Raw genomic sequence first — 26107 nt, 5'->3', positions numbered from 1 at the left:
AAAGAGTTACCTTAAAGAAGAGACTGGCACAGAGCAGCAGCAGCAGCGAGGATGCCCCCCTTCTCCTCCAGGGTCTTCCTCCTCCTCCTCTCCATTTGGAGGTGTCTAAACGGAGAGGGGGAGGAAGAAGAGCCCAGAGGAGAAGGAGATGGCCAAGCCTCGCTGCTGTTGCAGCCCGACGCTCCTCTTCTCGCCCCCTTCGAGGCGAGGCCTCGAAGGGGGCGAGAAGAGACTGGCACAGAGCAGCAGCAGCAGCGAGGATGCCCCCCTTCTCCTCCAGGGTCTTCCTCCTCCTCCTCTCCATTTGGAGGTGTCTAAACGGAGAGGGGGAGGAAGAAGAGCCCAGAGGAGAAGGAGATGGCCAAGCCTCGCTGCTGCCCCACACTCCTCTCGCCACTCTACAAGGTGCACGGGGCATGAGGGGAGGGAAAGGCGTGCACCTTTCTCTTCTCCCTCGCACGCCTTTCCTGCCTCTGCCGCTAGGAAAGGCACATGCAGGGCGAGAGGGGAAGGACAGAGGCGCGCGCCTTTCCCTTCCCCCTTGCCGCATGCGCGGCTTTTCTGCTTCCTCCCGCTGCTGCCCCCACCACCGGCGCTGCTCATGAGACGAGGCCCAATTGGAGGGAGGGGCATTTAAGGAGGCGCGTGAGCGCCCCTGGGACAAACAAAGTATTCCGCGGTCGCTTACTTCGCGTAATGGAAAAGCCGCCCCTGATAATGGTCCACCCACCTAACTAGCAACATGTATCATTCCTCCTCCTTTTAAGAACATAGGGAGGCACCTGTTAAATCACACTAATGGGTCATTTTAACATATCTGTGAAACTGCCCAATGATAGTTGCCGGGTGATTTTAACCTCTTTTTCTTGCACTGCTAGTTTACATGAATCTATTTAAGCCATGCATTTTGCAATAAGGTAGCTTCCCTCAGGTTGCAATCATAGGGCCAACAGCTTGGCAATCATAGTTAGAATCTTTAAACCTGCCCCTATTCCCAGGGTTTTGGAGGGAAAGGAGGACTCTGTTCAGTCTTACCGTTTTTGGAGCCTAACAGCAGGATGTGTGGGTCTCTCTCTCCCACCTGCACAAAGGCTTCATTTCTCACAGCTTTTGCTGGGGGTTAAAGAAATAGATCCACAGCTCTGCTGGGGAGGAAAGAAATGGTTCCTACAGCCTTTGTGGAGAAACTAAAGGACACCTTTTAGCTTGGCAGATCTACAGGAACCTTGCCTGGAGCCGGGAGTAAGGGCCTCACGCCAGCAAGGTAAAGAGAGATTGCCCAAGGAGGGGTCAAAGGATTTCCCTAAGGAAGAAAGGAACAGTTTACCACCAGTTGCCTGCCCCTTGATAGCAGATTGAGGAAGCTACCGGTTTTCCAAGGTTATAAAGTGTTTAATTCATTTGTTTGAAGATTTAAGCCCAAATAAAGAACTTTGTTGAATTTATCTTGAGCCTCAATACAACTTTGTGTTGGGAAATCTAAAGGGCCCTTCAGCTGAGGCACCCCGGCGTCCCGTTGGGCATACAGAGAGCACGTCCTGTAAACAGACATTATTTCAGGCCCAGCGTGCAACAGCACAATAGTCCTGTAAGGTAGGATTTTCTTCATTTCTACAAAAGTCACACAACTTTATTTATGGGAGGTTCTTTCTCTGTTTCTTTTCACAGGGGTAGCTTTTCTTCCTGCCAGTGTGTCCTATCTGATTGGCACCAACCTATTTGGGATGTTGGCCAACAAAATGGGACGGTAAGTGAAGGAGCCCAAAAGTCTTTGACTTTTGTGTCACTTACTTACTTACTTAGGCGATCCCTCGTTGGACGAGTAAGATAAAAACAAGATGTTTTTATTGCTGCTAATTATACTGTCTGATTGTTTTAATCAGTTATAACTGTGATATTATGTGGTAAATTTGTGTATTTTATATTGCATTGTATGTTGTAATTATTAGGCATTGAATTGTGCCTTTTGTAAGCCGCCCTGAGTCCCCCCTAGGGGGTTGAGAAGGGCGGGGTAGAAGCACCCCAAATAAATACATAAATAATAAATAAATGGTCTTCCATGATGGGTTTCCTTGTGAATTGGTAGGTGGCTGTGGAGCCCTATTCTTGACCTGCATCTTCTCCCACAGTGAAGGCATTGGTTTCCAGGTGGAAGGCGGTCCCGGTCGGGGTTGGCTTGACGCGTCTTCCTCCTGGCATGTTTCTCTCTTTCACCCTCCACTCGTGCCTCCTCGAATTCTGCAGCACTGCTGGTCACAGCTGACCTCCAGCTGGAGCGCTCAAGGGCCAGGGCTTCCCAGTTCTCAGTGTCTATGCCAGAGATTTTAAGGCTGGCTTTTTGTGTCACTATTTAGGTCCAACATCACAAAAACCAAGATTATGGCAACCAGATCACTGGCAAATAGAGGGAGAAAATGTGGAGGCAGTGACAGACTTTGTATTTCTAGGCATGAAGATTATTGCAGATGCAGACTGCGGCCAGGAAATCAAAAGACGCTTCCTTCTTGGGAGGAGAGCAATGTCCAATCTCGATAAAATAGTGAAGAGTAGAGACATCACATTGGCAACAAAGATCTGCATAGTAAAAGCAATGGTATTCCCCATAGTAACCTACGGATGTGAGAGCTGGACCATAAGGAAGTCTGAGCGAAGGGAGATAGACACTTTTGGAGGAAAATTCTGAGAGTGCCTTGGACCACAAGAAGATCCAACCAGTCCATACTCCAGAAAATAATGCCCGACTACTCACTGGAGGGAAGGAAAGTAGAGGCAAAGATGAAGTACTTTGGCCACATACTGAGAAGACAGGAAAGCTTGGCTGTGGAAAATGGAAGGAAAAAGGGAAGAGGGGGCAACCAAGGGATGGATAGATGGATGCATGGTATCCTTGAAGTGATTGGCTTGACTTTGAAGGAGCTGCGGGTGGCAATGGCCAACAAGGAGCTCTGGCATGGGCTGGTTCATGAGGTCACGAGGAGTTGGAAGCAACTGAACAAATAAACAACAACAAACAATAAAGTCCAGTTTTACAAGAAATGGGCGATTTAGGGAATGCCTGCCTCATGATATGGACCTGAAGTAAATGGGGAACTGGTTGATAGCTCAATTTATATGATTCTGTAAATGAGGATTAGACCAAGACTTGAACATAAGACAAGTCCTGCTGGATCACGTTCAAAGTGTCTGGTTCATCCAGCATTCTGTTTCCCACAGTTGCCAAATAAAATTCTTTTGGGAAGATGAGAAGTAGGAGAAGAGTCCAATAGCCCTCATATTCAGAAGTATGCTAACTCTTTGATCCTAAAAAGCGCATAGAATAATAGAGTTGGAAAAGACCTCATGGGCCATCCAGTCCAACCCCATTCTGCCACGAAGCAGGAAAATTGTATTCAAAGCACCCCCAACAGATAACCATCCAGCCTCTGTTTAAAAGCTTCCAAAGAAGGAGCCTCCACCACACTCCGGCTCTCACAGTCAGGAAGTTCTTCCTAATGGAATCTCCTTTCTTGTAGTTTGAAGCCATTGTTCCATTGTGTCCTAGTCTCCAGGGAAGCAGAAAACAAGCTTGCTCCCTCCTCCCTATGAGTTCCTCTCACATATTTATATATGGCTATCATATCTCCTCTAGCCTTCTCTTCTTCGTTCTAAACATTCGTGACAGCTGACTGTTTGTTGTCTGTTTTTATACTGCTTTTATATTGTTCATCTGGTTTTATACTGTTTATACTGCTATACTGTTTATACTGTTTTATTATATCATTGTTAAATTGTATATTCATGATTTGATGTGTGCGCCAGGGGTGCCGATTTGTTAGCTGTTCTGAGTCCCTCTGCGGAGGTTGAGGTAGGACAGGATATAAAAGTCCTAAATAAATAAATAAATAAATAAACAAACAAACAAACATGCCCAGCTCTTTAAGCCACTCCTCATAGGGCTTGTTTTCAGGACCCTTGATCATTTTAGTCGGCCTCCTCTGGACACATTCCAACTTGTCAATATCTCTCTTCAATTGTGGTGCTCAGAATTGGACACAATATTCCAGGTGAGGTCTAACCAAGGCAGAATAGAGGAAAAGCATGACATCCCTAGATCTAGACACTATACTCTATTGATGCAGGCCAAATTCCCATTGGCTTTTTTTGCCGCCGCATAGAGTCATGATGCCTAGTAGCACTTAATAGCTCCAGTCTCCATGAATTGATCTAATCTTCTTTTTAAAACCACCTAAGTTGATGGTCATTTTGAGCAGCAAATTCTGTAATTCAGATATGGATTGCCTATAGGAGTAATTTTTTTCTGTCTTATTGAATCTTCCATCATTCAGCTGCATCGGATAACCTTAGCTTTTGCTATTAGGGAGAGAAAGCATGTTTCTACAAAATTCCAGTATATCAATCTTATTTCTATATAACTCTACCAAGTGACCCCTTTTTTACCTGTTTTCTAAAAGAAATAGTACAGCTTTATCTCAGAAGGGAGTTTTATTCAAATCCTTAGATCGATTCAGCTACCTTTTCCTAACAATACCCTTCTTGAGATGTGATGATCAGAACTATAAATGGTATACTTGCCCTATAGATTTCTATAACAAATGCATACAATAATGATAAATGATAATGCCCTGCTTTCCATGTACTTTCAGACTGAGATCTTTTCTCTCTTTCTCCTTTTCATTGCCATTGTTACAGATGGCTCTGTTCACTGATTGGGATGGTGGTTGTCGGAATCAGCCTTCTTTGTGTGAGTATAATGGCACGTCTGTACAGCAGATCTAATACTATTGGTTTTGGTTTTTATGGCCGTACCTGAATCTAACCGCATATCTCTCCCTACTTTTGCTTCATAGATTCCCCTGGCTCAAAATATCTATGGGCTCATTGTGCCCAACAGTGGGGTTGGTTTTGCCCTTGGTAAGAGCTAGAAATGCTTTGGATTCTGCACTAATATTTTTCAAAGATATTTATTTATTTATTTCTTGTGTCAGGAGCAAACCAAAACAGTTGTATTGCATTAAAAACAGGCAAACAAAACACAAAATTTGCAGACTTGGTATTCTATTAAATGTCCTTTGACCAGTAGCTGGCCACTTGGAGTGACTCTTATGTTGCTGCAAGAAGGTCCTCCATTGTGCATGTGGCAGGGCTCAGGGTGCATTGCAGTGGTTTGCTCTTCTCCACACTCGCATGTTGTGGATTCCACTTTTGTAGCCCCATTTCTTGAGGTTGGCTCTGCACCTCGTGGTGCCAGAGCGCAGTCTGTTCAGCGCCTTCCAAATCGCCTAGTCTTCAGTGTGCCCAGGGGGGAGTCTCTCATTTGGTATCAGCCATGGCTTGAGATTCTGGGCCTGCCACTTTTGGACTCTCGCTTGCTGAGGTGTTCCAGCGAGTGTCTCTGTAGATCTTAGGAAACTATTTCTTGATTTAAGTCATTGGCATGCTGGCTGATACCCAAACAGGGGATGGACTGGAGATGTCACTGCCTTGGTCCTTACTATTGGCTGCTACTTCCCGGCGGATGTCAGGTGGTGCAATAGTGTAATTTCTCCAGTGGTGTATGGCATGGACACCCCGTGATAATGTGGCATGTCTCATTAAGAGCCACTGTTTTAGTGTGGTGAGATGTGTTCCACAGTGGGCACGCATACTCAGCAGCAGAGTAGCATAGCGCAAGGGCAGATGTCTTCACTGTGTCTGGTTGTGATCCCCAAGTTGTGCCAGTCAGTTTTCATATGATATTGTTTCTAGCACCTACTTTTTGCTTGATGTTCAGGCAGTGCTTCTTGTAGGTAAGAGCACGGTCCAGAGTGACTCCCAGGTATTTGGGTGCACTGCAATGCTCCAGTGGGATTCCTTCCCAGGTGATCCTCAGAGCTCGGGATGCTTCTCTGTTCTTGAAATGAAAAGCACATGTCTGTGTTTTAGATGGATTAGGGATCAGCTGGTTTTTCCTGTAGTAAGCAATAAGAGCACCTAGAGCTTCGGAGAGCTTCTGTTCTACCATCTCAAAGCTCCCTGCTTGAGCAGTAATGGCACGATCATCAGCATATATGAAGCTCTCTGTCCCTTCTGGCAGTGACTGGTCATTTGTGGAGATGTTGAACATGGATGGAGCAAGCACGCTCCCCTGAGTCAGGCCGTTCTTCTGTTTCCGCCATCTGCGTCTCTGACCCTGGAACTTAACAAAAAAAGCTCCTGTTTTGTAGCAGGTTTCCTATGAGACGGGTGAGGTGGTAGTCCTTTGTGATATTATACATTTTTCTCAGGAGGAGGCGGTGGTTTACAGTATCATAAGCTGTTGACATGTCTATGAAGACGGCTCCTGTGATCTGCTGCTTTTCAAAGCCATCGTCTATGTGCTGAGTCAGGTTCAGCACTTGCGATGTGCAGCTTTTGCCCTTCTTGAAGCCAGTTTGCTGTGGAATCAGACATGGGTCCATTTTTTCCATATTTCTATGCAAAATAAGTCTCTCCAGAACTTTGTAAAGGTGGCACAACAGAGAGATTGGTCTATAGCCTTTTGGATCATTTTACGGTCTTTGCCTGGTTTCAAGATGGCGATGACTCTTGCTTTCCTCCAGATTTTGGGGATCTGACAGGATGCAGTGCAGTTGTTCATCAGCCCCAGTAGCCAGCACCTTGTTTTTGTTCTTGATTTGTTCCATCCGTAGATCATCCAGGCCAGCTGCTTTGCCATTTTTACATTTATCGAGAGCCATGTCCAAAAATAGTTTTGCTATTGTGTGCCCTCACATTTTTTTTCTGATTTAAGGTGGACATATCTAAGATGCTCTGTCTGACAATATTTCTTGATTTCATTCTGGGGACAGGTATGGTCGACTCCTCTATGATGCCTCTCATGGGATACTTGGTGGACCTTCGCCACACCTCCATCTACGGCAGTGTCTATGCCATTGCTGATGTAGCCTTCTGCATGGGCTTTGCTGTTGGTATGGATTGGCACCAGTCACTGTGGTGTTGCTTGTGCATTTATTGTGTCTGAATACTTCTCAAATTTAAAATCTTTCTCTGCCAGAGTGCTGGGGCCTCAAGAAACTACAGATCCCAGGAGTCCATTGCATTGAGCCATGGCAGTTAAAAGGTGCCAAGCTGCTTTAAATCTACAGTGTAGATCTCTCAGGATTTGGCAACTACAACTCTTCTGATGTGACCACAAATTTTATGTCTTCATCCCAAAAACGGAATATAATAATAATAATAATAATAATAATAATAACTTTATTTTTATACCCCGCCAACCATCTACCCTAGAGGACTCGGGGCAGCTTACAAGGGACAAGCCCAAAAATTACAGTTAAAACACAGCAATCAAACAACAATTAAAACATCAAATAAAAACAATACAACACAATTATAAACAACATAGGAACAATATGGCTGAAAAAACATAGGTGAGGTACAATTCAATGAGTGCAATACATTTTATAGGAGTGCAAGAAAAGTGCAACAGACTAGTAGATTGGGAGAGAAGTGCTGTCAAAAAACATGTTGAGGTAGGCCATTTGAGGGTCGAAATAAAGTGCAGAAACTCAATAGGGACAGGAAAATTACTGGTGAGCTGCTCAATCAAAAGCACACCGGAACATCCAGGTTTTTAGTTGACTCTGAATGGAGGACAAGGTTGGAGCCCGTCTGATCTCCCTAGGAAGGGAGTTCCAGAGCTGAGGGGCCACTACCGAGAATGTAAGCAACAGAATCTGCTATATAGGGCCGGGTTTTAGCAGAGCTGGTTAATCACCAGCAGCAATACATCTTACCAATCGAAAGATGTGCAGTTCTAGTCCGGGTTGCGGTGAGCACCCGACCTTCAGCCCAGCTTACTGTTCACCTAAGCTGTTAGAAAACAGCTGTGAGTAGAGAAATTAGGCACCTAATAAGCAGGGAGGTATTTTACGGTACCATAAAAGAAATACCAGAAAATGCCAGTGATCAAAGGAAGGAGGAAGTCTGTCATCAAAGCTCTTCATCTTAGAGGATGGAGAGACAGCACCCCCCTGTGGCCGGAATCGAGCACAACCTCCAGGACGCCGAAGTTGGGAAAAATGCCGACATATACCTCAGTCTGTTATTTGTCCTATCTGTTTAATGGCATTGAATGTTTGCTGTGTATGTGTTCTGTGATCCACCCTTTGGGGTAAGAAGGGCAGAATATAAAAGCTGCAAATAAATAAATAAATAAATAAATAAATAATGTTGTGATGCACCTATATAATTAAATTAATATCAGCTGTTTTAATTACCCACCATCCTCTGCTTGTAGGTCCTTCTACAGGAGGTGCGCTTGTTCGAGCGGTTGGCTTTCCCTGGTTAATGGTCATCATTGCAGGCATCAATTTGGCATATGCCCCTCTCTGTTGGTGTCTGCGGAGTCCCCCAGCCAAAGAGGAGAAGATTGTAAGTTTATCGTTGGAGGTTCAAGCAATATCCAAATGGTTTCTACAAGGGTTACTTGTTATGTCTTTGAAACATTTTTTGCCATTGCTTTCTGTTAAATTCAGAAGCCACCCAACAGTCTTAAGTCAAAGACCAGGATGAAGAACCAGATGTTGTTCAACTCTATGGGAAATTATGGGAACAAGTCCAACAACATTTGGATGTACAGATTATGCACCCTTGTAGGAAAACAGTACAACACTATGTTGCTGTGAGGGAGCAATGATGGGGAGTTTCCTTCCTTGTCAGAAAGAAGGTTTTGCTCCAACTAACCCTGGGGAATGTCAAACCTTCGTTCTCACAGTTCTTTAACTGAACCGCTCTTCAAAGAGAACAGAGATAAGAAATATGGCTCCTTCCTGTTGTCTTTATTTTGCTTGATGATGTAGGCAAGATCCTGAGAGAAATGAGGGTGACCAGTTGTGTCCTCGAGCCTTGCCTGTCCTGGCTGATTATGCAGGCCTGAAGGGGACTGGCAAAGTGGATGAAAGTGCTGGTAAATCCCCTCTTAGTACAAGGTAAAATTCCAGCCAGCCTTAAGGAGGCAGTAGTAAAACCTCTACTTAAAAATCCAGCCCTGGATCCCACTCAGCTAAACAATATTCGGGCGGTTTCAAATCTCCCCTTTCTGGGCAAGGTTCTGGAGAGAGTGGTGGCATCTCAGCTCCATAATTTCTTGGAAGAAACCGATTATCTGAATCCATTTCAATCTAGTTTCAAACTTGGTTACGAAACTGAAATAGCAGTAGTCGCCTTGGTAGGTGATCTACAAAGAGAGCTAGCACTGGGACTGTGGCGCAGCTGGCTGGGAGTCAGCTGCATTAAGTTCACTACTGACTGAAAGGTCATGAGTTTGAAGCCAGCCCGGGTCGGAGTGAGTGTCCGACCAATTTGTGTAGCTTGCTGTCAACCTTTGCAGCCTAAAAGACAGTTGCATCTGTCAAGTAGGAAATTTAGGTACCGCCTATGCGGGGAGGCGAATTTAACTAATTTACAGTGCCATAAAAATCTCCAGCAAGCCTGCAAAGAATGAGGAAGTATTTCATCAGTGTCATAAATGGATGGTGAAGCAACAGCTCCCCTGGTGGCCAGAATACTCTCATGAAAAGTTAAATTGCCTCTGTGTCTGTCTCTATATGTTGTGTGTCTATGTTTGCCATGTATATGTACATTGTCATCTGCCCTGAGTCCCCTGCAGAGTGAGAAGGGCGGAATATAACTACTGTAAATAAATGGGGGAGTGTGTCCCTGTTGGTTCTCCTGGAACTCTTAGCAGCGTTTGATACCATCAACAATGGTATCCTTCAGGATCATCTTGCTGGGATGAGATTAGGATGCACTGTTTTTCAGTGGCTCTGTTCATTTCTAGAGGGCTGAACTCAGAAGGTGGTGCTTGGTGAGTCCTGTTTGATCCCTTGGCCTTTGTCCTTTGGGGTCCCACAGGGTTCAGTTCCATCCCTCGTGCTGTTTAATATTTACATTAAAGTGCTGAGAGAGATCATCTGGAGTTTTGGAGTTTGGTGCCATATTTATACAGATGACACCGAACTCTATTACTCCTTTCCTCCAAAAGCCAAGGATACCGTTCTGTTCCTAAATTGATGCCTGTCAGCAGTAATGGACTGGATGAGGGTGAACAGATTGAAATTAAATCCTGACAAGACGGAGGTCAGTCAGAAGGCAGATCAGGGTATAGGGATACAACCTGTGCTGAATGGGGTTACACTCCCCCTGACGACACAGGTACGCAGCTTGGGGGTGATCCTGGATTCATCACTGACCCTGGAGCCCTAGTGTCAGCAGTGGCCAGAAGTGCCTTTGCACAACTAAAACTTGTGTACCTCTTGCACCCATACCCTGAGATGCCAGATCTGGCTATGGAAGTACATGCTTTAGTTACATCTCGATTGGACTACTGCAACACGCTCTATATGGGGCTGCCTTTAAAGAACGTTCAGAAGCCTCAGTTGGTTCAAAGGTCAGAAGGCAGGTTACTAATGGGAGCACTGTACAGGGAGATAACAATTCCCATGTTACGGCAGCTTCACTGGCTTCCAGTTTGCTACCGAGAGAAAATCAAAGTGCTGGCTATTACCTTTAAAGCTCTAAACAGTTCGGATCCAGACTACTTGGCCAACTGCCTCTTGTATTGACTTGTCCAAACATTGTGCTCATCTCAAACCTGGTTGGTAGGGACAAGAGAGAGGGCCTTCTCTGCAATTGCCTCTCACATCTGGAATTCCCTCTCAAAGGAGATCAGAATGGCCCCTGTGCTGTCCTCTTTTAGGAAGCAACTAAAAACCTTCCCATGCACACAGGCTTATGGAGAGTTCTTCAGTTGCTGCAAACTGAGTTTGAAGTGCAAACACTGTTTGCGTTCTATTAACTCAGCTGGGGAGAAGGATTTCCAGCAGTAGGCTCAGCCAAAACCAACTGATGCAGCCTTTCCTAACTTGTATATTCTTCCTCATTAGTAACTTTAGTCACCTTGGCCATGTTGTGATGTTACTTGACCACATGAGTCCTGGTTTCCTTCTGTGAAAGTTGGATGGTATGCATTAGCACATGGTATTAGCCATGTTGGCAACTCCTGAATAGCCCTCGAAGTAAGGGACTTTTTTCTCTCTAAGGGAAGATATGGGGCACCTTCCACTTTGGGCTCTTCTGTGACACCAATGAAGTCAACCTTGATTGTCCCATCCCTTCTGGGAATGGGGGACATCTAGTTCTCTTGTCCACTAGTTCTCTTGACATGCCTTTATGCCCCAAAGCCTTTTGATATAGGAATCTGTATTGATTTTGCTATGCATTTGGTGAGGATAATACTTATGCACTGTGTTTCGTTTTCTCTCATTCTGTCTCCTGCTCTTCCAGGCAATTTTAAGCCAGGATTGCAACATGCAGACCAAAAGTTATGTGACCCAGAAGGCTCTCAAGGAGTTTCCACTCACAGATAGTAGTGATGATGAAATTGAGACCGTGGAATAGAAGCTACACTTTCAGTTGTCGTATTTGGAATCCTGTAGAGGCTTTCTTCCCATCTTCTCACGAAGAGTTCTTTTGGAAAGCATCAAAATAGAACTGGGGAAAATTGGAGGCTCTAGATACTTTGGACTTCAGCTCCCAGAATCCTGTGTCACTGTGGGGTGGGCTGATGGAAGTTTAAGCCAAAGAAACTAATGGGCCAAAATTTCCCCAGCCCTTTCCTAAAAAAATAACACCAAACCATGACTGGAATGCAGTGGAGAAAGATAGTACACAATTTGTTCATGCCTCGCACACTGCAAGAGCTTCCAGGTGTGGTTAAACTACAAAGCTTGTTGTCCTCAGTTGGTGAATTGTTGCTTCTGGGGTGGTGAGCATTGTAATACTGAACCTCTGGAGGGTATGTGTAGAGAAAGGCTGGCTTAACATACTGCACTTCAGAAATTAATAAATGCAACCTGTAGTTATTTCCGAGAAGCAGATGTCAAACGCTTCACCTTGTAATTTTTTGCTATATATGAGAGAATCTTCCCTGCTCTGGTGGATGGACCTATCAAAATACAATAAATACAATTTGATTGGGAAGGTCCTTGGGAGATCCTGACTCATGATGCCATTTCCCCAAAGACTGGCAGAGATGACTGATCGGAAAGAAGACTAGCACACAGATGATGCATGAATCATCATTCACTTACTTCCTTACATATAAATGATTTTTAAAAATATTTTTGCGGCTAAAATTGAGCACACTCAAGCTCGCTTTAACATGCCTTGTTTATTATTTGTTCCAACATGGCCAAAGAGGTTCTTTCACAAATCCCGCAACAACAAACCAGGGGTGAGCTTGCAGCACTACCTAGTTTGGAAGAAGTCAGCAATGTCATCAGCCAACAAAAACCTGATGGGATCCCTGCTGAAATCTTTAAAGAGGGAGGACCTGAGCTGACACAACAACTCCGCCAGCTCATTGAAAAAGTGTGGGTGACTGAGAAAATCCCAGCAGATTTCAAGGATGCCACCATCATAACCCTTATAAAGAACGGGGCAATCAATCCCACATCGCTGCCACCAATTATAAAGATCTGATAAATCAGTCCCACTCGCTGACATCAAATTATAAAGGACCGATCGATCAAATGACCGTTCAAACTATAAAGTTTTGATCAAACGATCACTCAAGCTGCCACCAATATTATAGACCGGATCAATGAAAGGATTTCACCAGCTGCCAGATCAAATATGTAATGATCACCGTTCAATAGATAGACACCATTGTGTAGAGCAGCCACTAAATGTTAAGGGTTAACCAGATTATTAGACTTTTTTACTCATGAAAGAACTTTTCTTTTGTTTAATAGAGAGAACCATGATCTGAGTAAGTTATGGCTGTATCATTACTGAAAACTGAGAATTGTTGAAACTGTTTCTTCTGCTTGGTTGACGTCTTTCTACCTTTATAACTGAGGAACCCCAGCAACAGAATCTTTTGTGTTGCAATGCAGTTTGTTCTTCAGAGAGATTAAATGCTTATCTAAATTATTCACACAGTCTGTGGTAGTGTGAAAATAGAATGAAACGTTTATTAAACAATCTTGAAAGAAATCTTCAGGTACAGAATGCTTATTAGTTTCGTTAAAATTGTACAGTACTTATATTCAGTTCCAGTTATAATTTTCAAAGTGAGAATTTATATCTTCTCTTAAATTAGATTCTTCACTACAAACAGCCCAAAACACAGGGTCTGTCTAGAACCAGTTCTTCTTCTGAAGTAACTATCTAAGTCTCTTTCTAAGTTAGACTTCTCACTAAATCTTCACTGCTCTTCTTCAACTACAACTGCTCTCTCTAACTCTTCATTCCAACTCTCTCCTCAGGATTTTAAAACACCTCTTTTTTCCTCTCAGCTTCTCCTAAACTCCGCCCCCTTTCTCTACACCAATCCCGGCCATTCCCTGCTGTCTAATGCCTAGGACACGCCTCCCTGCTCTGAACTACACTCAAGATGGCGTCTCCCTTCTCCAAAATGGCTGCTGATGCTTCGCCTTGGCCATTCTCTATCTTTCTAGGCTTACAGGCTTTTCCTGGCCCTGCATCCTGGCTGTAACTAAGATAAGGGTTCTTCACAACCCTCTTCAAAAAGGGGGAAAGAACAGACAGCAGACCCGCCCTGGAGGATTATACTACTTGGACAACGAGGGATCGCCTAAATATTATTTGTTGGTAAATTGAGATAATTCACCTTCCTCAGTTGCTTTGGCCTTCCAAATTTCTACTTGAAGGCACAAAGTGGTAAAAACACCGGACTCCTTAATTCAGCTTTTACTGAAAGTGGCACTTTCAGTAAAAGTGGCACTTTCAGTGGCACTTTCAGCACATCTCTGTGGCACTTTCAGTGGCACTTTCTGCACATCTCGGTAGTTTTAACCCATGCACTACTAAAACAACTATAAGCAATTTTCACACCAGATAACATTACACATTATTATACTAGCTGTCCCCAGCCATGCATTGCTGTGTCCTGGTCTGGTTAGATGGAAAAGAAAAAAAAAGAGAGAGCTGATTTCTAATATAATGAATTTCACAGTGCTTATGGGTTTACATTATTTGTTGTTGTTCCATTGTCTGTGCAGATATAGAGATGGTCTGGTGTGCCAACAAGAACATGCAACATATAGTTGTCCACGAGAGAAGCAATCTGTGTCTAGATCTGAACCGCAGAATTCTAATGATTGGCCCTGAGCTTTGTGGATGGTGATTGCAAATGCCAATCAAATTGGGGATTGCAATCTCTTAAACTGAAATGGTCTATCTGTTGGAATCATAGGAATGCGAGGAATGAGGATATCTTCAACCCAGAATATCAAGGCAGATAAACTGGGTTATATGGCTATGTGGACTCTAGAAACACAGCCATGGTAGAGGCAGGCCTTGCAGACTTGGAACAGCAGTGGCTTCCTTGGCTGGGTTTCTCTCTCCACCTGGAATGGAGTCTCCCTCTTGTCCTTCTGCCCTTCCGAGCCTTATTGTCTTCTCTAGCCATGTCTTCTCATTAAGTGGCCAAAGCATGGAAGTCCACGTTCTGGTTATTTATTATTTACTAGCCGTCCCCTGCCACACGTTGCTGTGGCCCACATGGGGGTTCTGTGTGGGAGGTTTGGCCCAATTCTATAGTTGGTGGGGTTCAGGATGCTCTTTGACTGTAGGTGAACTATAAATCCCAGCAACTACAACTTCCAAATGTCAAGATTCTATTTTCCCCAAACTCCACCAGTGTTCACATTTGGGCATATTGAGTATGCTTGTAGAGTTTGGTCCAGATCCATCATTGTTGGAGTCCACAGTCATCTTTGGATGTAGGTGAACTACAACTCCAAAACCAAAGGACAGTGCCCATCAAACCCTTCCAGTATTTTCTGTTGGTCCTGGGAGAACTGTGTGCCAAGTTTGGTTCAATTCCATCGTTGGTGGGGTTCAGAATGTTCTTTGATTGTAGGTGAACTATAAATCCCAGCAACTACAACTCCCAAATGACAAAAATCAATGTTTTTTGAGTGAAGGACATACATTGGATTGTTAGGTGTCTTGTATCCAAATATGGTGTCATTTCGTCCAGTGATTTTTGAGTTCTGTTAATCCCACAAACGAACATTACATTTTTATTTATAATATTTATAGCCCGCCTTTCTCAGCCATACGGTGACTCAAGGTGGGTTACATCCCGTATAGACTACTGCAACACACTCTATGTGGGATTTATTTATTTTATTATTATTTACATTATTTCTATCCCACCCATTTCACCCCGAAGGTGACTCAGTCGGCACAATTCGATGCCGAAACAAAATACATACATTAATAAAGCAAAAACATCAAGTGCAATTAAACATAAACAACAGTGCATAATAAACAAGACTGTCCAGAAGCTTCAATTGGTGCAACGGATGGCAGCCAGATTGCTAACAGGAACGGCACTCCGGAAACATACAACTCCTTTGCCACGCCAGCTCCACTGGCTGCCAGTTTGCTACCGGGCACAATTCAAAGTGCTGGCTTTAGCCCTAAACGGTTCTAGCCCAACTCACCTGTCCGAACACATGTCCCCTTATTAACCATTTAGGACCTTAAGATCATCTGAGGAGGCCCTGCTCTTGTTACCACCTTTGTCACAAGCACGTTTGGCGGGGATGAGAGGCAGGGCCTTCTTGGTGGTGGCCCCTCAGCTGTGGAACACCCTCCCTAGGGACATTAGATCGGCCCCCTCCCTTTTAACATTCCGGAAAAAAGTCAAGACGTGGCTTTTTGAGCAAGCGTTTGCAAATGCAGAGTAACTGACATAGGAAAATGGAACGACTGGACGATGGGACTGGAGAATGTTTTTAACAAGGAGACACTATTGATTTATGTTTTGATTTTGTTATGGTTTTTATTATATGTTAATGTTTTTAATTGTATCTATGGTATTGTGGACATTGAATTTTGTCCTGTAAACCGCCTTGAGTCGCCTATGGGCTGAGAAAGGCAGTATACAAATACAGTAAATAAATAAATAAATAAAACCCAGAATATCAAGGCAGATAAACCTACAATATCTGGGTCGTTGTAGGTTTTTTGGGGTGTATGGCCATGTTCTAGAAGCATTCTCTCCTGATGTTTCGCCTGCATCTATGGCAAGCATCCTCAGAAATTGTGAGGTCACAATATCTGCTTTGAAGTGGGATATATGGCAGTGTGGACTCAGATAACCCAGATCAAAGCAGATAAATTTGGGAATTTCTGCCTTGATATTCTGGGGCCCCTTCCACACAGCTGTATAAAACCCACATTGAACTGGATTATATGGTAGTGTGGATTCAGATAATCCAAAACAGATTAGACTTCCATACTTTGGCCACCTAATGAGAAGACATGGCTAGAGACGACAATAAGGCTTGGAAGGGCAGAAGGACAAGAGGGAGACTCCATTCCAGGTGGAGAGAGAAGCCCAGCCCAGGAAGCCACTGCTGGCCCGAGTCTGCAAGGCCTGCCTCTTGCGGTTGGTCCTCCAGGTGTTTTGGACTTCAGCTCCCAGAATTCCTCACCGTTGGCCAAACTGGCTGGGGCTTCTGGGAATTGAAGTCTTACAAAAAAAAAAAAACCCTGGAGGAGGAAAGCTTAAAAAGCTCTGCTCTACCGAAACCAAGCAAGAGGCGCTGCCACCTGCCGGCGAAAGAAGGAACTACACTAAATCCCGAAAAGCTCCGGTTAGGTACTATACAAGAGTTGGTACAACAGAGCATGCGCAGTGGGAACGCCGCTTACTATGGTAAAGTCTCGCGATATTTGGTCCTTCCTTCGTTTAGCTGTGGTAGTCGCTTCCGTGGAGCCGTCCTCGTGGCTGCGTGATGCATTCAGACGACGTGAGTTCGGGAGGGAAGAAAGATGCGGGTTGGAGGAGTGGGTTGGCACGTGGAGAGGGGGTTCACGCGTGGAGGGATGTTTGCACGTGGGCCCCACAGGATTGGAGGGGACCGGAAGTGCTCCTACTTCTGTCAAGAGTGCCCCTGGCCATGTGCAGAGTTTGGCTTCCACTTCTAGAGTTGGAAGAGGCCTCAAGGGCCATCCAGCCCAACCCCATTCTGCCATATAGTAGTACACAATCAAAACACCCCCGACAGATGGCCATCCAGCCTCTCTGCTTGAAAACCTCCAGAGAAAGAGGCTCCAACATAGAATCCTAGAGTTGGAAGAGACCTCGTGGGCCATCCAGTCCAACCCCCTTCTGCCAAGAAGCAGGAAAATTGCATTCAAAGCACGCCCGACAGATGGCCATCCAGCCTCTGTTTAAAAGCTTCCAAAGAAGGAGCCTCCACCACACTCCGGGGCAGAGAGTTCCACTGCTGAACGGCTCTCACAGTCGGGAAGTTCTTCCTCATGTTCAGATGGAATCTCCTTTCTTGTAGTTTGAAGCCATTGTTTCGCGTCCTAGTCTCCAGGGCAGCAGAAAACAAGTTCGCTCCCTCATCTCTATGACTTCCTCTCACATATTTATACATGGCTATCATGTCTCCTCTCAGCCTTCTCTTCTGCAGGCTAAACATGCCCAGCTCTTTAAACCGCTCCTCATAGGGCTTGTTCTCCAGACCCTTGATCTTTTTGGTTGCCCTCCTCTGGACACATTCCAGCTTGTCAATCTCTCCCTTCAATTGTCGTGCCCAGAATTGGACACAATATTCCAGGTGTGGTCTAACCAAGGCAGAATAGAGCATGGGGAGCATGACTTCCCTAGATCTAGGCACTAGGCTCCTCTTGATGCAGGCCAAAATCCCATTGGCTTTTTTTGCTGCCACGTCACATTGTTGGCTCATGTTTAATTTGTTGTCCACGAGGACCCCAAGATCTCAAGCCAGGCCTCCCCCATTCTGTATCTTTGCATTTCCTTTTTTCTGCCTAAGTGGACTGGACTTCAGGGCAGCTCTCATTGCCAGGAAGTTCTCCCTAATATTTAGGTGGAATCTCTTTTTGTGCCATGTGCCTCTTTGTCCCACCCTGGTCATTCCACTGATATATAAACCCATTTTCCTAGTTCCAACAGACCTCACTACCTCTGATGCTTGCCATAGATGCAGGCGAAACGTCAGGAGAGATTGCCTCTAGAACATGGCCATATACCCCCCCCCCAAAAAAAACAACAACCCTTCAACAAGCCAATGATTCCGGCCATGAAAGCCTTCAACAATACAATCAACAATAATTAAAACTATTGATTAACACACAGCTATTAAAATCAGTCTAAAATCTGGTCCGGGTCAAATCATTGCCATGAGTGTTAGAATCTTCTTTTACTTGCTACTCACTAATCGAACGTTTAGTCCCAAAGCCAGGTCTTGATTTTTCTTCTAAAGGACAGGAAGGAGGTGGCCATTCTGATGTCTCTGGGCAGACTGTTCTACAGCCGGGGGGCCACTGATGAGAAGGCCCTGTCTCTCGTCCCCACCAATTGTATTTGTGATGTTGGTAGGGTCAAGAGCAGGGTCTCTCCAGATGATCTTAAGTTTCGTGATGGTTCGTACAAGGAGAAACGTTCGGACAGGTAGATACATATTGATTATATGTCAATGCAGATCCAGCCTTAGGGTCTGCAGCGCCCATCAGCCTTGGCTATCAAGGGATGATGGGAAATTCAATCTAACCCAGGTATGGGCAAACTTGGGCCCTCCAAGTGTTTTGGACTTCAACTCCCACGATTCCTAACAGACGGTAGATTGTTAGGAATTGTAAGAGTTGAAGTCCAAAACATCCAGAGGGGCAAGTTTGCACATGGCTCATCTAACCCCATCTGAAGAAACACCATGTTTTCTGCATTGAAGGGACAACAGTAAACATTGAACATAGGCATGGTCCGTTTCATAAAACACCAAGCCATTTCACACCTCAATATGTGTTTGGGATTCAAATGTATTTATCCAAAGATTAAAGTTGAAGGTGAAGGAATCCTATGGGTCTCTCCATTGGAAGGACTGTCTTAACACTCTTCCTTTACTTATGTTTGTGTCTTATTGCAGGGATCCTCGGACTTTTTAAACAGAGGGCCAGGTCACAGTCCCTCAAACTGTTGGAGGGCCGGATTATAATTTGAAAAATATATATGAATGAATTCATATGAATACTGCACATATCTTATTTGTAATGCAAAAAAAACACTTAAAAACAATACAATAATTAAAATGAAGAACAATTTTAACAAATACAAACGTTAGTATTTCAATGGGAAGTGTGGGCCTGCTTTTGGCTGATGAGATAGGATTGTTGTTGTTGTTGTTGTGCATTCAAGTAATTTCAGATTTAGGTTGACCCTGAGGGAGGGCCGGGTGAATGACCTTGGAGGGCCGTATCTGGCCCTCGGGCCTTAGTTTGAGGACCCGTTTTATTGGATTGTTTTGTTTTATTTTTCATTGCAATTTTTAATTCTTTGTTGTAAGCTCACTGCTATTACTGTTGCTTTATTGTGTGTTATTTTGATATGTTTATACTCACATGAGGCATTGAATGCTTGCCTTTGTGTGTGTAAACTGTCCCGAGTCCCTTTGGGGAGAGACGGCGACCCAGAAATAAATAAATGAATAAATGAATAAATAAATGAAACACAACAAGATGAGTCCACAGCAGTCAAGATCACTCTGCTGGCTGTTGTATTGGATCACACATCGGACACTTCTGAAGTGTCTAGGACTGTGTGATATATCTGCGAATAATGTGTGCAGATCCCAGTAAGGTGGCCTTCTGCAGCTGGCAGATGGTAATCTTGTCAGCGCTGATTGTGTTTAAGTGCAGGCCAAAGTCTTTAGGCACCACACCCAGTGTGCCGATCACCACTGGGACCACCTTGACTGGCTTGTGCCAGAGTCTTTGCAGTTCGATCGTTAAATCCTCATATCGTGTCAGCTTTTCCAGTTGTTTCTCTTCAATCTTGCTGTCACCTGGGATTGCAACATCGACAATCCCTACTTTGTTTTTTAACACGATTGTGAGGTCAGGAGTATTGTGCTCCAAAACTCTGTCTGTATGAATTCAAAAGTCCCAGAGGAGTTTGATGTGTTCATTTTCTGTAACTTCTGTAACTGTAAATAATAATAATAATAATAATAATAATAATAATAATAATAGTTATTATTATTATTAAGAGAGGGCCTTCTTCAGTGTAGCACCCTAGTTGTGGAGTGCTTTCAAACCAAATAAGAGTTTTTTGGGTTTTTTTGCTTGTGATGTTTTTACTAAGTAAACCAACATTATCTTTTATCAGATTGTCTGGGACACTCTTGGCAACAGGCAGTTCTGCTCATTTAAGATCAAGTGAGTATTCCTGGTTTGAGTTCTTCTCTCTCTCTTGAATTCAAGTACTATAGAATGCATTGGTCCCACTGCTCTACCCAGTTTATTTCAATTAATTTTTCAACTGCCTTATTTATTGACTAAGCAAGAGTTCTAACTTGTTGCTTATAAACCACTCAAGTCTGAATGAAGAGATGTCTTAGTATTGCTTAAAAATGGTTTACACTTGAGGAATATCCTATTCTTATAATATTTGGTTTTGCCCTTGGTTATTATTCATCATTGGAGCTTCCAGTGGCACAATGGGTTAAACCCTTATGCCAGCAGGACTGAAGACCAACAGGTTGGAGATTCGAATTAGGGGAGAACGTGGATGAGCTCCCTCTGGCAGCTCCATTCCCCATGCGGGGATATGAGAGAAGCCTTCTACAAGCAGTTCTAACTGGATGTTCTTAATCCCATTACCTATATAACTTTTATGCTAAAGTGTAATAAGGGTCTTTGGACCATAATAAAAATGTTGTTGTTGTTGACTTGCAGTTTCTCAACGTCGCTCCTGACACAGGAAAAAATAATTATTCAGTATTGTGTCAAACTTTATCAAATGGTCTGTGCTGATGGGTGTTATAATAAGGATGATGATGATAATAATAATTTATTTATTTGACTAGTCATATGACAATTTCAAAATACAATACAAATAAAATACAAGGCAAAAAGGACAGCAGCTGACCTATTTACAGTCAGAATCTTATTTTACTGGTTCTTCTTTCAGGAAATGTGCTCTTTTCTTGATAACTTTGTTAACAAAACAGCACTTTCAAAAAGTTCCACCTTAATTACCACTGGAGTAAATCCCTTGGAGCTAAAGTACGGTCCTGTCACAAGGCTCAGAATTAATGCTCTGTCTCTGTTGAAAGTATGTTTTATTGGGTTGCTGTGAGTTTTCTGGACTGTATATCCATTTCTAGAAGCGTTCTCTCCTGACATTTTGCTCACATCTATAGCAGGCATCCTCAGAGGCTGAGGGGTCAGCCTCTGAGGATGCTTGCCACAGATGTGGGCAAAATGTCAGGAGAGAATGCTTCCGGAACATGGCTATACAGCCTGGAAAACTCACAACAACCCAGTGGTTCTGGCCTTAAAAACCTTCGACAATACATATAATAATAATAATAATAATAATAATAATAATAAATTGTTATTATTATTATTATTATTATTATTATTATTATTCCAGCCTTTGACAACATGTATGTTTCATTTCTTTTCTCTTCTTTGCAGGACAAAAACACAGAGCTTTTGCCGGAATGAATTCAATATCACGGGCCTGTGCAACCGCTCCTCCTGCCCCTTGGCCAACAGCCAGTATGCAACTATTAAGGAGGAGAAAGGTGAGGATCTTTGGAGGGCTTCCTCGATACAATGCTTAGGTTTCGCTGGTCTGATGAAAGGTCTATAACAGAGCTTTCCAAACTTTTCATGTTGGGGACACACTGTTCAGACGTGCCTCGTTTCGCGACACATTCAGTTTTGTGAGCAAACTGGAGTTTAAATCCCATCATAAGATTTTCATACAACAGATATAAGTTTAATTTACTGTGTAAATTAGGATTGGGAGTGTTTTCTTTATGCTTCTTATATACTACAGTTGATTCCCTGTGTAGTTTCCTTTATAGCTGTTCATCACAAACAGCATTGTCAGCAGTTCCATCTTGTCTCCTTTGCTATGCTAATAATATAATATAATATAATATAATATATTGTATATAATATTATAATGTAATACAATATAATACTACTAATAATAATATGTTATTATAATTATATATTTTATATTACATGCAATATTACTAATAATATTACAATGTAATGGTATAGTACAATATAGTAATATATAATACTGATATTGTACTATGCTAATAATATATTGTATGTATGTATATCTTGCAAGCCGCTCTGAGTCCCCTTTGGGTTGAGAAGGGTGGCAAATAAATGTCGTAAATAAATAAATGCCACCAGGATTGTATACGCGAAACTATGGAAGCAAAACGTAACGCCAGAGAAGATCAATTGGTAAAAAAGATAATTGAAATCAAGGACATGGATACACTAACTTTTTTATTAAGAAAGAACATAGGCAACCCGGTTAAACAAACAAACTGGTCATCAATCGAGGACTATATAGAAAAGAAATATAAGGAGATGTAAGGGAATGAATTGGCTAAAAGAGAATTTGTAAAAAATATCAGTACATTTTTATAGGGAGAGCATACGCACAATAGTGACAATGTGGGCAGAATTAGAAGGAAGTCCTATTTTATTTTGTGTGTTTTCCCCCCCTCTTTTCTCCTTTTCCTTACTTTTCCCGGGGTTTGGTGAGTTTTGATTTTTTACATTTTATTGTACTCTTTCTATCTTATTTTCCTACTTTTCTATCTTCTTTTAATATATTCCCCCAATTTCCATGTAACTATATAAACTGTTAATAAAAATTTATTTTAAAATAAATAAATAAATAAACAGATTTTCTTTTCTCAGTGAGAAACTTATCCATTGTAGTGGTAATTACTTCAACCCAATCAACAAACTGTGCCAGTTATAAAAATTATAACGTTACCTGCGTTTGAACAGCACCAGCACCCTCCTTCGGTAGTGGTCAAGTATCTTTGGAGGTTTTTAAACGAAGGCTGGATGGCCATCTGTCAGGGTGCTTTGATTGGGTCTTCCTGCCTGGCTGAAGGGGGTTGAACTAGATGCCTTCTGGGGGTCTCTCCCAGTGGAGTCTCCTTCTCTAAAGGTTTTAAAAGAGTGCTGCCTATATGTTTATGTCTGTTTATCCTATGAAATACTTCAATAAAAAATACTATGAAGAAAGAGTGCTGCCAAAGGCTTTAATGGCTGGAATCACTGGGTTCCTGTGAGTTTTACAGGCTGTATAGCCATGTTCCAGAAGCATTCTCTCCTGATGTTTTGCCCACATCTATGGCAGGCATCCTCAGAGGTTGTGTTGGAAACTAGGCAAGTGAGGTTTATATATCTGTGGAAAGTCCAGGGTGGGAGAAATAACTCTTGTCTGCTTGAGGCAAGTGTGAATGTTGTAATTGGTCACCTTGATTAGCATTTAATGGGCTTGCAACTTCAAAGCCTGGCTGGTTGCTGCCTGAGGGAATCCTTTGTTGGGAGGTGTTGGCTGGCTCCAATTGGGTCTTCTCAGGAATCCCCCTGCTTTTTGAGTATTAGGTCCAGACTATTTGACAAACCTCATCTCCTTCTACAGACCAACTTGGACTCTGCGGTCATCGGGGGAGGCCCTCCTGTCAGTTCCACCCCCATCCCAAGTACGGCTGGTGGGGACGAGAGAAAGGGCCTTCTCTGTGGCTGCCCCCTACCTGTGGAACTGTTAAACATGGCCCCCTCCCTCTCCACTTTCAAAAAACAGCTGAAGGCATACCTTTGCTCTCTGGCTTACGAGGTGGAGCAATAGTAGTTGGTAATACTACTATTCTATCTCTGATTAATAGTTGCCATCTATATCTGTGCCCTGCTCAGCCCACCTGCTCAATAGATATCTTGAGCAATGATTAATCGATTTGCCCCAAAGAAATGGGAAATCAATGTTTCCATTTGATGTTGGATGTTTTGTCTTATGTCTGTTATAACAGGCTGTGGTTTTGATATAATTTTAGTTTTTTAAGTTATAGTTTGTATTTATCTGTTGGGTTGTATAAATTTTGTTACCATTGATGTATTGTTGTTGTATTAGGGCATTGAATCTTTGCTTTTTATTTTTGGAATCCTCCCTGAGTCCCTTTCGGGAGAAAGGACGGAATATAAATAAAGTTATTATTATTATTATTATTGTTATTGTTATTATTATTGCTTTTTATTTACTGTCCCAACTTTAGAGTTTTTTTTAATACTGGCAGCCAGTTTTTTGATCTTGTGTTTTGCCTTCTGTTGTGGCATATTTCTTCTTCTGATGACTTGAAAGTATGTCAGGCCTGGCATTACATGAATAGAGGTGTCTACTTTTCCTTTCCAGGACAGTGTTATCTGTACATGAAGAGCATTGAACGGGCTGCTTTCCCCAATCGGCTATGGGAGCGGGTAAGCCATCCTCCTAAACTGCCAGGCTGTTTGATATTTGTGTGATAAATTGTGCTCAAGGTAACAACATTAACATAAAATTGAGCCCACCAGGACTCTAAGATCTTCTGGGGAGTCCCTGCTCTCGATCCCGCTTCACAAGCACGGCTGGCGGGGACGAGGGACAGGGCCTTCTCTGTGGTGGCCCCTCGGGTGTGGAGCGCCCTCCCCACGGATGTGAGATCAGCCCCTTCGCTAATGGTGTTTCGAAGAAAATTAAAAACTTGGCTGTTTGAACGGGCATTCGGATAAACAGTGCAATGAATATGATGAGTACAGGAACGGAATTATGGACGACGAATTGGATCACGATTCTAGTTACGAGATGTTATTGAGTTGTTATTGATGTGTCATTATGTTGTATACTATGTTCTTAATGGTTTTAAATTGTATATTATTTTGATTGACGTTTTACCCTTGTTGTAAACCGCGTTGAGTCGCCTGTCGGGCTGAGAAACTGCGGTATACAAGCAAAGTAAATAAAAAAATAAAAAAATAAAATTGGCAACAAGATTGAGATAATCTAGCACACTCCAGTGTTGGGCTGCAGCTATTTACCAGGATGCAAAATCAAAGGCTCCTCTGAAAAGACGAGACTGAAATTCTTGTTTGTTTTGCTGTTGATCTCTACCTGTCCCAGGCATGATGGGCTATGCATTACTTCTCAGTCTGTCTCAGACTTGACAATTTCTTACCTTATTTGCTGGCAGGTCCGACTGAGCAAAAACTATGAAAAAGCACTGGAGGAGATTGATGAGAACCTGATCTACTGGCCCCGCTTCATCCGGCACAAATGCAAGCAGCGCTTCACCAAGATCACGCAGTACCTGATCCGAATCCGCAAGCTGACACTGAAGAGACAGTAAGTCAAGGCTGAGCAACATGCAGCCTTGGATTCACATTATTTTCCTCATCCTGGCAAAAAAGGCAAAGGTCCTCTTGGTTACCTCCAAGTGTGTCAATTTTCCTTTTAAGAAGGTGCTTCCTACATAGTTTAATATTGAGAGAGTCCATTTTGCAAAACCAGGAGGAGAGTTGAGTTAATCTTAATTTGGCTTTGAGGGTGTTAGGTCAAGGAATGTGGTCCCTTCGTGTGCTGTAATGTCCCCATAAAGTCTTTTTTGAAGCTTTTTCTTCTCTGCAGATCCTTTCTGTTGGGAATCAGAACTGTTGGGCTCAAAAATGACCCTTATTTGGGGTGATTCCATCATAAATAAAGCAGAGTGTTAGAAGCAAACTTCATAACCAGCAGAAACTTAGGTGTGGTGAGTTAGGATTAGCTTCCATTGATCAGGATTGCAGAGACCGCAAGGCTAAAGCACAAAACGAGCTCAGGCTTGCCAGGAACATTAAAAACAATAAAAAGGGATTCTTTTCTTATGTCAGTAGAAAAAGGAAAAACAAGGAGGCGATAGGGCCTCTTCGAGGAGAAGATGGGGCAATGCTGACAGGGGATAGGGAAAAGGCAGAACTACTTAATACCTTCTTTGCCTCGGTCTTCTCACAAAAAGAAAGTCATCTTCAACCTCAGCAAGATGGAGTGGGTGAGGGATTAGAGGACATCCAACCCCAAATTGGGAAACAAGTCGTCCAGGAATACCTGGTCGCTCTAAATGAGTTCAAGTCCCCAGGGCCAGATCAACTACACCCAAGAGTATTGAAGGAACTAGCGGAAGTCATTTCGGAACCATTGGCAACCATCTTTGAGAGTTCT

The 26107-nt window shown here is 43.2% G+C and overlaps 2 protein-coding genes across 3 annotated transcripts in view; both read left to right on the top strand.

Moving 5' to 3' along the window:
* The window catches only part of SLC18A1 (solute carrier family 18 member A1), a 32689-nt gene extending 20764 nt beyond the window's left edge, over window positions 1-11925 (top strand). For both annotated transcript variants that reach the window (XM_060787726.2, XM_060787725.2), the window contains 6 exons: window positions 1669-1747; window positions 4690-4741; window positions 4848-4911; window positions 6828-6947; window positions 8279-8412; window positions 11326-11925. In XM_060787726.2, coding sequence (XP_060643709.2) covers window positions 1669-1747; window positions 4690-4741; window positions 4848-4911; window positions 6828-6947; window positions 8279-8412; window positions 11326-11439 — 563 coding nt within the window. In that variant the 3' untranslated portion in view covers window positions 11440-11925. The remainder of the gene's footprint in view (window positions 1-1668; window positions 1748-4689; window positions 4742-4847; window positions 4912-6827; window positions 6948-8278; window positions 8413-11325) is intronic.
* Window positions 11926-16730: 4805 nt separating this feature from the next.
* Window positions 16731-26107, top strand: part of MAK16 (MAK16 homolog) — a 19058-nt gene continuing 9681 nt past the window's right edge. The window contains exons 1-5 of the mRNA XM_060787732.2: window positions 16731-16832; window positions 20216-20265; window positions 21529-21638; window positions 24290-24354; window positions 25104-25255. Of these exons, the coding sequence (XP_060643715.2) occupies window positions 16818-16832; window positions 20216-20265; window positions 21529-21638; window positions 24290-24354; window positions 25104-25255 (392 nt within the window). The 5' untranslated portion in view covers window positions 16731-16817. The remainder of the gene's footprint in view (window positions 16833-20215; window positions 20266-21528; window positions 21639-24289; window positions 24355-25103; window positions 25256-26107) is intronic.

This window comes from Anolis sagrei, chromosome 7, assembly GCF_037176765.1.
Source record: "Anolis sagrei isolate rAnoSag1 chromosome 7, rAnoSag1.mat, whole genome shotgun sequence".
Classification (NCBI taxonomy): domain Eukaryota; kingdom Metazoa; phylum Chordata; class Lepidosauria; order Squamata; family Dactyloidae; genus Anolis; species Anolis sagrei.
The sequence above is the reverse complement of the archived record's forward strand: the minus strand, read 5'-3'. Positions and strand labels throughout refer to the sequence as shown.